Source organism: Pleuronectes platessa, chromosome 5, assembly GCF_947347685.1.
Source record: "Pleuronectes platessa chromosome 5, fPlePla1.1, whole genome shotgun sequence".
In the NCBI taxonomy this organism is placed as follows: domain Eukaryota; kingdom Metazoa; phylum Chordata; class Actinopteri; order Pleuronectiformes; family Pleuronectidae; genus Pleuronectes; species Pleuronectes platessa.
Window position 1 is genome coordinate 10,966,773 of NC_070630.1, and position 12,893 is coordinate 10,979,665.

A 12,893-nucleotide genomic window follows, 5' to 3' on the forward strand; every position below is an offset into this window, starting at 1 on the left:
TGTTGCTTAATGGGAATTTTTCTTTTTTGACACAGTTTCATGGTTTTCATCCAAGAAAGCTTGTAAAACATTATCAACATATGATGATTAGAAGTTAAGTATTGAATTCAATGTGAGTTGTTTTTAGTGGGGAAAAAAGATACATTTGTAGAAAATACATTGTTTTAGTAAAGTTATGCTCATATACTAAACCATCATGTTCATTATACATGTACACAGGTTCACATATAATAGTACAGATCTGGTGGGTCACACAGCCAATATGTTCTATTGATTTTTTTGACTTGTACTCAATGCGTTCATGATGCTCCTCTTTTCAAAAGGTCAAAGGTTACACAGCTTGCTTGATGATGATTTTTTTGGGATGAGTCCCACTAGGCCTGAAAAGCTTCTTGGGGAGATGCTGGTATTTGGGCTGCTCTTAACAATTGTTTTCATTATCGACAGGTTCATGGATAATGTATATTATCTTTTCAAAACAGTGAATAGATTTTTTTCCACACAAATGTCAGAAAATGGAGGAAATGTTTGTCGCAATTTCCCAAAGCTCCTAATGAAGTCTTTATCACCTTCGACTAACATTAAAAAAATTATTGATATTCAAATCACTATCATAAAGAAACTAATCACATTTGGGAAATCCGAGCCAGTAAATGTTTGGTAATTTAGTTCACAACAAGGTTGATTGTATTTTACTTTTTGGATCTTTCTTTGTATTCTGTGTATATTTGTCGTCTCTGGAGTGTGGCATCTCCATCCACACATTTCAGAGACAAAGAAGCTGTTCTTTTTGAGAGTATTTGTATTTCTGTGTTATCCTTTCTGAAAGGAACTGTGTACAAGGTCATCTTTTAACTGTTCTTTATTCTTCCTCCTCCTCCTCTTCCTCAGTCCTCATTCTGGAGCCAGTGGCACGGGACGACCTGTATGGGAAGACCCTGAAGATTACCGACTTCGGTCTGGCCAGAGAATGGCACCAGACCACCAAGATGAGTGCGGCAGGGACGTACGCCTGGATGGCGCCTGAGGTCATCAAGCTCTCCCTCTTCTCCAAGAGCAGCGACCTGTGGAGGTAGAGCGCTGGAGTCCGTCTGTCACCTTGCTCCCCCGATCTACACAGTGACAGACTTCCTCCCAGATTGTCAGAGGAGAATCCTGTGACGAGAGTGAATGACTTTGAGATTCATTTCCCCTTTCTGTCTCCTCTCTTAGTTTTGGCGTGTTACTCTGGGAGCTGCTGACCGGCGAGGTTCCGTACCGGGAGATAGACGCACTGGCCGTAGCTTACGGAGTTGCCATGAACAAGCTAACGCTTCCAGTCCCCTCGACCTGCCCTGAACCTTTTGCTCAGCTGCTGGCAGGTAAACCCACCAGAACACCATGAGAGATTATTTAATCCAAGAATATCAAGTCCACACTTTGGTCCCTGTGGAAACTGTGATTTTGTCTTTTCCGTAAACTTTCAGAATCTGTATTTGAACTCGTTTGATGTTACTGTACTTCAGTCGTCAAAAAGGACTTTAAACACTGAAGATATTCACTAATCTCACAGATGAAGAGATTAGATTTGGATGGGCAAAGGTCAAAGGTCAAGGTCACAGTGGTCTTACAAACCATGTTTTATTTGCCTCTTGAAGAGGATATGTTGAATCTGGTTTTCAGGGAATTTGGACCCGGTGTCACTTGGACAGAGAAATTAGCCGATTAGATTTGGTAAAAAATGTGTAACTGAAACTGCGGCCGGCGGAGGCCTACAACCACAGGGTGTTGATTCTAGTTCAAGGTCACAGTGGCTGAATTTAAAACGGGCGCCAAGAGTTAAAATGGATGAAGATTCATGAAGTTGCTTTTTATACATCCTCGTCTGAGCTGCGTCTCAGCTCCCCTGGGCTGGATCCTTTTCTTTTCACCTTGCAAATGATCCCGGCAGCGTTAACAGTGGTGGAGGCTCTTCGTTCACAGTTGGGCTCATCTCTGTTTAAACACACACCGGCTTTAGATCCAAATTCCCCAAATGTGCTTATTCCTAACTACCTTCTTTATGAGAACGGTTAATCTGCATATTAGGTTTGATGTCTAATTAAAACATCCGAGCGAGGGAGTTGTGTCCTCTTTTCCTCCTCACTCACTCCCTCCACTTCCTCTGATCCATGTTCATCCGTTAATCTCTCCTTTGTCATCCCTTTGCTGCTCCCGACTTCTGTCATCATCTCACTCTCATCTCCCTCCCCCCAACTTTATCCTTGTGCTCTTTATGCTAATTCATCTGCCCTGGTAAAGGAATGCTACCTGCTTGGAAAGAGGTTTTCTGTGCGTGATGGTTCTGTCCCTCTGTTTTCCTGTGTGGTTCAGACACTGATCAGTCTGCAGCTCAGCAGATTATTGTAGGTGTGTTTCTGTAACACTGTCAGTCAGGGTTTGGCTCCTGATGGCGGCCATATGCTTTCCCATCTTGCTCCCCGCCACTTCTTCTGTTGCCTCCTTTCCAACCAGCAAAGAAAAAATAGAAAAATATCCAGACGATGATTCAGTCTGGTTTGTAATATATTGATGATCTGCAGAGATTACTCATGTGACTGTTTTAAGTCATTTTCATGGATACAGCTTCTTAAAGATGATGATTTGCTGCTTTTCCTTTAAATTATTTTTTAAATATCATTTTATTGTTAATAGTTTTGAGGTTTTAATTATTGGTTGAATGAAACAAAGACTGTAAAGGTGTCACCTGGAGCTCTGGGTAACTCTGACTGTTTTCAGATTTTGTTAACAAACCAATCAGCTAAATTATTAAAGATTTTGTTGTTGTCTTTTGTAATAATCATAAATGACCTCCACCTTACTATAGTATCGACATTTGACCTCACTTGATTATTTTTACCATCACACAACATCGATTAGAGCTGAAAAAAACACATGATACATGACACTGTTCCCTGAAATCACCTGTTCCCCCGACAGAATGCTGGAGCCCCAACCCCCACAGCAGGCCGTCGTTCACCAACGTCCTGATGCGGCTGCTGGCCATCGAGCAGTCGGCCATGTTCCAGATGCCTCTGGAGTCGTTCCACTCCTTACAAGAAGACTGGAGGCTGGAGATCCAACAGATGTTTGACGAGCTCCGGGCCAAGGAGAAGGTGAGAGATGTGAAAACACAGATCCAGGCTGGTCCAGGACCAGCTCAGACCAACACGGCCATGTTCCTCTGGAAAATACATGCATACGTGGACTTTGGATGGGAGTGGTGGAAGTACATTTAGCTTGGTACATTCATATTGTGAATTCATGCTAGAATTTAATTTAATTTTACAATGTTTCGCCTCTCCTCTCCTCTCCTCTCCTCTCCTCTCCTCTCCTCTCCTCTCCTCTCCTCTCCTCTCCTCCTTTTTCATCTTCTTCTTTGCAGGAGCTGAGGTCCTGGGAGGAGGCATTGGCTCGAGCGGCCGAGGAGCAGAGGGAGCAGGAGGAGCAGCTGAGGAGGAGAGAGCAGGAGTTGGCTGAGAGGGAGATTGACATCGTGGAGCGGGAGCTGAACATCATCATCCACCAGATGTACCAGGAGAAACCCAGCGTGAAGAAGAGGAAGGGCCACTTCAAGAAGAGCAGACTCCTGAAGCTGGGCCGAGACAGCAACTGCATCAGCCTGCCCTCTGGTGGGTGGGAGAAGGAGCTGCAGTACTTTTAAGTTAAAATCGAAAAGTTCTCAGCTAAGTTTGAGCAGAAAGACACATTTATAAAGTCACTTACTTCTATTTACATTCAAGGGTAAAGGAGAAATTAGGCTCATACAAGGAAAAGATGAATAAAGATTAAGGCCGATCCCATCTGTTTTAAAACATTCTGTAAGAGCATTTACAAATACAAGGAACAATAAATCATTTCTTTGTGTCAAATTTTTAATCTGCAGGAGTATATTTAACACTGTAGATAAACAACAGTCTAATATATTTATAATGTATAAATAAATAAACAGGGATGAAATATTATGAAATCGGATGAAAGAAATTTAAGCAAATCAATTCAACATGATATTTATTCTATTCTAAAGTTTTGTAACATTTAGATTTAATCAAAAGACATAAACTACCTTATTTGTGATTGTACCTCTGTAGCTATTGAATTTGATAAATTTGATAAATACGGCTACAGGACAGAGGCTACTTGATGGAACTCTGTCCAAATTACCATTATATTAAGACATTTTGAATAAATGTCACAAATTCAAAACAAAAAATAAAGTCATGATGCTTTCAGAAATACCGTGAATAGGTTTTCTTTATTGTTTAACTTCATCTTACTAACAGTAAACAGAAAAACTAAATTAAATCACTGTTTAGTTTTAGGGTCCTTCACCTTTTAAACAGCGCGTCGTCCGGATGTGATACATGTTGCAGCTCTCAGTGGTCTGCCCTTTGCTGTGTGTGTGTGCGTTCACGTAACCAGCCCGTATGGAAATGTTATGTAAAAATAATTTGGCACATGTTCTCTCTTTGTGTCCTGCAGGCTTTGAGCACAAGATCACAGTGCAGGCGTCTCCCAGTGTGGACAAGAGGAAGACCCAGGGCAGCGAGAGCACCACCCCACCTGCCAGCCCAGGAGTCATGCCCCGGCTGAGAGCCATCAGATGTGAGCACAGACACCCTGAAACACATCTATTTGTTTGTGTGCGATTTAGTTTTGAAAACACAATATCTTACAACATACACTATGTCCCAGTTTAAGATGTTTGTGTTATGTTGTGTTGTTGTGTATCAGTGACACCGAGCGATGGCAGCAAGACGTGGGGACGCAGCGCTGTGTGCAAGAAGGAAGACCTGGGGACCAACAAGAAGAAAGGACGAACCTGGGGACCGAGCTCCACCCACCAGAGGGAGAGGCTCGGAGGGGAGGACAAGTACGGAGAGACAATTCTTATATATGAGTTATGAAAGCGTTTAAAGAGTTAAAGTTTTGAGTATTGTTGTTTATAAAGCGTGACAGTCTTACAGTGTTACACAGTTCTAAAACAAACAGCTTATTTCAGAAATGATGATGACAGCCGGTTGTTTTGACTATAGGAGGAAAGTTACACAGATGCAGGAATAACATTAACCAGAAAAAAGTCATACTTCCCTTTTTACCAGACTGAAAAACTAAAAGTATTTTGATACAGTTGCATCGGTTTGCAGGTCTACACATCCGCACAGATGGTGACTTAGATTTGAATGAATTATCTCTGTAAACTGTAGAACAGTGTTTTCTAAAAGAGGAATAATCTCACACACACAATGTATCTGAGGGAGCTGCTGACAAGAAGTCAATCGTGAGGATCCTGAGGTTTGTTATCACAGGCAAGACTGAATTAAGTGTAGAATGCCTTCCTACCCACACAGACTCTCTATCTGCACATAATCTAGTCTGTTTTAAAGGGGATGAGAGAATGGCAGAATTGGCAATTGTGCTCTTAAGAGAGTGTTCCCCCCCCCTCCCATCCGCCCTACAAATCGCCCACTGCTTAGTTGACATGAAACATTTTGATTCTTGCTGCTTCTTATCTGATGAATACTGTTTTAAAGCTGAATTTCTCTGGTTGCAGGCTGAAATCTCTGGGTGAGGGAAGTAAAGTTTGGTCGTCCAGTGCCCCAAATCTTGGAAAGTCCCCCAAACACGCCCCCATGACTGCTGGCTTCTCCAGCCTGAACGAGATGGGTGAGTGTTGAGCTTTTTTCTTTCATCATAAAACATGCGTCACTGACTGACACATCATCTTAACTCCTCTCTTTTACTCCCTCTGCTTTCCTCTCTAACAGAGGAGTGCAGTGAGTTCGAGGAGTCACCAGGCTCCCTGCAGCCGTCAGAGAGCAGCAGTAACGGGGCTGCAGACGACTCGGGGTCTCTGTGGGGCAGCATGGGCCCCCACACGATGCCTGCTGGCGGCGTGTCTACTACGAGCACAGGTCAGGGCCCTGGAGGCCCGGGATCGGGGGTGAGCTACCAGGACTCGCTCCGGCGCTGCAACCAGAGGAAGAAGAGCGATCTGCTGCTGATGGGCTGTGCCTCTCTGCTCGCCTCCGTCGCCTTCGGACAGGACCTGCTGCAGCTGGGAAAACTGCAGGTGAGATGAGGAGCTAAAAACATTTTAAAACTATAAAACATCCTGTATTTGTTTGTACGACAGGCATCAAGTAGAGCACTGACCACCATTTATGGATTTTCTTCATCATTTCCATGAACTTTTCTCTGGGAAATTCAATAAAATGGCATAAAAAGTAATATCAAACAAAGTGATATTCCCAGGATCCGCCCCCTTGTTTAGAACTGCCCAACAATGTAATGGATTCTGTCTTGGCCTTAAGCCCATCTTTCTATTAAGTTTCCTGGAAATTCGATTTGTGTTTTTTTGCATAATCCTCCTGACAGACAAACAAACAAACTAAGGGAAAGGGATGAAAACAAACCTCCTTGTTGGAGATAGTAGTTCTTTACTAGGTCATAAAATAAATAGATAAATATATAATGAAACTATAATAAGAGGGTTGGAAACACATTTTATTTTATTACCTAATAAATTTACATAGATATTTATCAACACTACAAATGTAAATTTCACCTTCGAGTTTCTAACACACATACACACACACACACACACGTTATGGGAGATTTTATAGTTTTAACTCATTTCTATTAGTTTATCTTTAATTTATTCTGTAGCCTTTCTGCAAAAAACGTCTCTGCCCTGATGATAAAGATTTTAATTGGGGTGAACAACAATATGTTCTCTGACACCTTCATTATTCACTCTTATAGTTTTTCACAAACAGCTTCCTCCTCCTGCAGACAGTTGCTTAAACAGCATTTATTGACCTCCAGTCGAGCAGGAAGTGTTTAATAGTGTTTTCTTGGATCAGATTAGAATCAGATTTGCTGCTGATCAGGTCGATCGCTTCATGCCCCAGTCGACTCGCTCTCAGATCAATACTTCTAACAGGACGACGCACTGTGTCTCGAAGCGAGCGCGCCTCCCAGTGACGCCTCCCAGTGACGCCTCCCAGTGACGCACAGTGACCCAGCGTCTCCAGAGCTCGAAGGAACACATCACCGCTGGAATGAAACAGAACAGGATGTTCGCAGCACGAACAAGCTGCCAGATGATCAGCAGGAGACGTGTGATGCTGCTGAGTCAGCAGGCGGAGGAGAGGAGTGCCGATTCAGAGTGTAACAGTGGCGGGGTCGATGAAAGTCGTGATATGGATTTAATCTTTTGCTGTAGATACTTTATAGAAGTCTTTATGAAATAAATAATGAAATGTATTTCTTTCAAAGGAGGAAACTGGTTTTAACACCATCAGTCCAAACTAAATGCCAGCATCACATCTGCTGTTAACCAGTGGATCAGACTACATCAATACCTGTGATTGAGTTGCTCTGTGACCTGCACTGACCCCAATCAACAGCAGAAAGGCTTAGAAACAACCCAAACCCTTTGATTAGCAACATCATTAACAAAACGAGCACCCCCCCCCCACCCCCCCAGACTGTTTTTTTTTTAATGACAAATAAATCACGTCGGTTTTCAAACCACTATACGAACTAGACAGTCACGTGTCAGCCTGTAAGGTGGAGGAATTATATTCAATTTTTCACAACAATGCTTTTCTATCATATTCTTATTTGAGGTTATTAGTCAGGAGGCAATTTTTTTGCACCCTCTGCCATTTTATGCAGTTGAACTTTATAATTATAAATTATAAATGTCAAAGGCAACCACATCAATTATCAGTAACATCAATTAAATCTTTATTTTCAAAATGGCCAGGGTATTCTGAAAATAAAAAGGCACAATGCTCCTATCAGAAACCTCTAGAAGCAGAGGACAGTGGTGGTTCAGTTTGTTAATCTGACATGATGTCTTCATCAGGTGCTTCAGGACGAGCAGGACCTCAGGGAGGAGCAGCGGAAGAAGAAGGACGGTCTCTTTCAGCGGACGGGACGTTTCCGTCGCAGCACGTCTCCCCCCAGCAGAAACCTGTCCCTGTCCCTGTCCAGACACCAGGACTCCTCGCTGCCCTGCTTGGACCCGTCTCCCTCTGTGACGCTGCTCTCTCTGTCCTCCCTGTCCGACTGCAACTCCACAAAGTCCCTCCTCCCCTCAGACCCAGACGATTTCTCCCTGACCCCGGTGACAGGAGTCAAAACGCCGGCGGCTCCTCCGGCCCCGAACCTCAACCCGCTCTTGGACCTGCGGGCGGAGAGCTTCAAGAAGGAGCCCAACCAGTCGCTCACGCCCACCCACGTGTCTGCAACCATGGCCCTGAACAGAGGGCACAGACGCACCCCCTCAGAAGGGGCGATACGACCCCGAGCCCAAACCCTGGGACACCGCAGGACTCCGTCGGACGGGAGCATGCCCATGCCTCCTCCACCCGGGGCGCCGCACATCAAAGGAAACAAAGGTACAAGAACAAAATAAAGATAGTATTATATTGATTATTCTTTCTCAGGCATCTCTTGACAAAGCCGTCACAAATGTTCAATTAGACTCGCGGAGGAACTGAAGCATGTTGTGGCCAATTGTACCCAACATCTGAAGTCTGCCTTTAGGGCATTTCTTCACATATTGACCAGTAGTCACTTGAACTTAAAGATGAACTGATTCAAGTGGTCAAAGGTCACAGTGACCTTGTGAAAAAATGTATGCAGAGTGAAACGGCACTGGTGGACGGAGGAATCCTAGTTTTCTTGTTTGACTGACAAACAAAAACAACATCTTATCTTAACATTTGTAGTTTTTCCTTCATTGAACAAAGATGATGATTCTCTCTTTCATCAATCAGGTACACAGGACTCCCTGGACATCCCTCGCCTCCCCAACCCCTCCACCATCTTCCCCATCCCCCAGCGGCGCAAAGCCCCCGCTCCACCCATCCCCGTCCCGGACCCTCTCATCAGTCCCCTGGAGAGACCCAAGACGCTGGAGTTTGCCCCCCGGCCGCGGCCCACCCCGGTCCGGATGAGAGCCGACCCCTGGAAGCTGGGCTCTCTCTCCCGGACCCTGAGCTCGTCGCCGGGCAGCAGCTGCGACAGCCCGCTCGGCTCCGGGGACAGCAACGCCGGCCCGGTGCGGCCCAGCCTGATGGACATGGACATGGAGGGCCAGAATTTGGACCCCACCATCCCTCTGTGTGGAAAGCAGAAGCCTGCCAGTCTGTGTGGACAGCAATACTTATAGTGGAAAAAAACAAAACATTTCCAAATTCTCATGTTTTCGCATTTAAACGTGTCCCAGGACGTTAGAGCTGGGGGGTGAATAAAGAATGCCTTCTGATGTCTGAGCCGAGCAGAGTGCACTCGCAAAAACAAACCTGTCCTGTTCTTAGGCACTTACTGGAAGCCATCCCTCTCATGTGCACATTTAGCGTCCTGATAAGGTGCCAGCAAGCCTTCCCCTGCAGCGCTCTCTCCCCTGTAGACACTGAGGGACCACAGAGGTCTCGTAAAAGCCTTCCTCACCTGCACTACTCCCCTCCCTCCTCGGACGCCATCTCTACCTGCATCTTCGTGACCAGGTTACATTTCCTCTGAGACTCACGACCTTCCAGAAGCCATTCGAATGCTTAAAGGGCCACTTCTTTGACTTTGCTAAATGTTCACTTCAGTGCATCTGCTTGTGCGTCTGCCGCCCGTCTGTGTAGCCGCTTCACTTTCTGCTCGCCTCGTCTTTTCTCTCTCTCCCACTCCACAGAAACCTCCCATCGTTTCACGCTTTCACTTAAAACATTTTCATCGTTTCAGGAGTTTTCCATGAGAAAAACAAGAGCTAAACTTTTTTTTGTAACTTCCTCACAGAAGAGTGTTCTTGTTCTTATTTTGCACGCTGGTTTTTTCTGCCGGACCACAAACATCTCCCACAATTCCTCACGTGTCACCTCGTCATCCACTTCCTTCCGAGACTAAAACAGGAAAAAGCCTTTTTCCCCCCCCGAAGCACTGGACGGGAGATCTCCTCAGCCTTGTACATTTAAAATCATAGAGTTTATTTTCTCAGTGCTTGCACCGCCCCTTGCCGCAGAACCTGTCAGCGGAAGTGTTTTTCTATTGGTTTGGCAGACCAGGTGTGTGTGTCTCTCTGTGTGTGAATGTGTGTATACTAACTGTACATGTGTGGATGAACAAAATGGGTTCATATGTGTGTACTGGTGCTTTTTTAGTGCATGTTGTTTTACGTATGAATGGTCGGAGCACTTCTTCAATAAGACCGCACACACATCCTCGGCTGTTTGTCCTTTTTTCTTTTTTTTTATTAAGAAACCGTTCCTCACTAACAGTCAGTAGCACCCTAACAAACGCCAAGTAACAGTGGACAACCAGAATAGAAAACACTGAGGGGGGAAACAAAAACAAAAAAAAACTACCTGATTTCAACGCCAACCTCATGTTTTATGTGGGACCGTTTGGAAGCGTCGCCTTCTCTCCTCTGATCTGCTCCGTTCGGCGGCGGTGGCCCAGTCAGTTTTGAAACCAGTTTGTCGCTGTGGACCAGTGGCTCCCGCCGCCGCCGCCGACAAATCAACCTTTATCTCCGCAGTCATTTTCGTACAGTGGACAGTGCGTCTTTTGGGCGGCAGATGGTATTTTACTTGACTGTGCAAGTTTCCCTCGGTGAGTGTGTGAGCGTGAACATGAGTGTGTGTGTTATTGTTTATATGGGATCTTGACAATCCCGTTTGTTCGAAGGGTGAGCCCCCAACAGTTCATTCTTCTCGTGTGGTTAAGAACACTGAGTATTTATTATTAAATTTATTGCTATTATCGGTAAAGGATTAATGATTATTATTATTATTACAATGCTCTTCCTGGGATGTCTGTATATATTTGTTAACATAACAGGAAAAAACGAAAGGGGAACCTGGGAAACTGCTCACTGAAACGTCCATGTTGTCTCCAGTCTCATCTGTGACATTTCATTTTCTTCGATGAGGAATATGCGAGAAATGTGATGAATGAGAGATGAATAAAAAAGAAAGAAAGAAAGAAAGATTCCTCTATTTTATGTCATTAGGCAAAAGCATATATGTGTTGTGCAGTGGTGGAAGAACTCAGATCCTTTCCTTTGGTAAAAGTAGCAACAATATGACAACAAATATATACAATGGAAGTATTATATAAACTGTTTCTTGAAGTATGAAAAGTTAACGTGCGTTAAATGGCTCCTGTGACTCGTTATTATTCATAAAGACAAATTATTATTCTTCAGTAATCAGTGTTACTGTTATTTTCTTTCATCGTAAATTTTCTGTGAAACAATTAATTTTAATAATCTTGACAATACTTCTGTACTGTAACTGTAATAGTTTTTTATTACAGAGCAGGACTTTCACTTGTGATTGAGCTTTTTTTACCTTGGCTCAGGAGGTAGAGCGTGTTGTCCTCTAACCATTAGTTTGGTGGTTCGATCCCCGTCTTATTTATTCTGTATTTCAAAGTGACCTTGGGCAAGATACAGGACGGCTGTGCACACAGTGGATGATCCACTGTCCTGTATGAATGTGTGAAGACCTCTGAGTGGTCAATAAGACAGATAAGGGTTAGAGAGTCCATTTACCAGTTACAGTTTGGTAATGGTACTACTGTGTGAGTAAAGAATCTGAAAATGGCAGGTTAATTAAAAGGACCTAGCGGACACAGGTCCAGGGGCACCAAAGAGCTTTAAATCAAAATGAGCAATAAAACAACTACAGAGACACACAATACAATAATAAAGACACACAAAATGACCCCAAACAGACAATAAACAGCCGCACAGAGACAATAACCTTTACCCGTTCTGTGGGATTAGTGGTTTTATGTCCCTGGAATGAGAGTCTTGCTCCTATGTTGCTGGGTGGGGGCCCATGGTCTCATAATCTGTCCACAGGTCAGTAATCCTTCCACCAGTGTAAAGTGCTATTAAAATACTTCACGTACCAGAGTGACTGCAGCCCAGAGTCTAACGTCGTTGACTGTTTACATACCTGGTATCAGCTGGGACAAAGGCAGCTGCAGCAACAGCTGAAATCCGCTAGGTGTCAGCACTGTGCCCTATGATGTCATATAAATTCCAGGTCTGCTGTTTTTCTCCATGTGATGATTTCCTATTCCCACTCACAGACTCTGCAGCTGCCATAAACCGCGGATGAAGGTGAACTCAGGCCTCCAACGCAGCCAGAGTGCGGTAAGATGTCAGGCATCGATCAGGAAATGAATCCTTTAAATTCATTATAAACCTCAATGTGATTCACGAAGAGACGTTTCCACTTGACACTTGCTGTGTGTGTGCAGGTGATACAAATACCCACAAATGCACAGTCCACTGCTGTGCCTGTCAGTTGGCCCGCCAATCAAACACCCATCGAGACGCCAGCCAGTTACCTAGCAACCTCTCCTCACTTCCATGGCGATGCTATTAAAAGCATTGGCAAAGAAAACGGTGTGTGTGTGTGTGTGTGTGTGGGGAGGGGTGGGGGTGTGTGTGTGTGTGGGGGGGGGGGGGACATGGGATGACGGGCCTCAAAATGAAAGTGAGGAAGAGAGAGAGGTGTTAAAGAGCCAAGGGCAAGGATTTTCAGACACACACACACACACGCAGGCACACACACGCGCAAACACACACACACACACACACACACACACACACACACACACACACACACACACACACCGAGGAGTATTTCTCTTCTGTGCTTTTGTTCATTTTAGCTCAGAGGACTCTCTCACATGCTAATCTCTTTTCTCTGTAACAGTTTATCCACAACATTTCCTTTCTTCTATCAATCAGATCGTTCCTCTTTCTCATTTTAGGTTTGATGATATGGAAATGTGTGTCAGACACATGCCGACTCCTTCTGAATCTCAATATGTTGACTTCAAGATTCAGGGAG

The 12,893-nt window shown here is 44.4% G+C and overlaps 1 protein-coding gene across 1 annotated transcript in view; it reads left to right on the forward strand.

Annotated features, from left to right (window-relative positions):
* Nucleotides 1-11,082, forward strand: part of map3k10 (mitogen-activated protein kinase kinase kinase 10) — a 31,667-nt gene extending 20,585 nt beyond the window's left edge. Inside the window, exons 2-11 of the mRNA XM_053423448.1 lie at nt 892-1,072; nt 1,213-1,361; nt 2,959-3,134; nt 3,404-3,650; nt 4,501-4,623; nt 4,753-4,891; nt 5,573-5,685; nt 5,787-6,091; nt 7,895-8,429; nt 8,811-11,082. Of these exons, the coding sequence (XP_053279423.1) occupies nt 892-1,072; nt 1,213-1,361; nt 2,959-3,134; nt 3,404-3,650; nt 4,501-4,623; nt 4,753-4,891; nt 5,573-5,685; nt 5,787-6,091; nt 7,895-8,429; nt 8,811-9,205 (2,363 nt within the window). The 3' untranslated portion in view covers nt 9,206-11,082. The remainder of the gene's footprint in view (nt 1-891; nt 1,073-1,212; nt 1,362-2,958; nt 3,135-3,403; nt 3,651-4,500; nt 4,624-4,752; nt 4,892-5,572; nt 5,686-5,786; nt 6,092-7,894; nt 8,430-8,810) is intronic.
* Nucleotides 11,083-12,893: the final 1,811 nt, after the last annotated feature.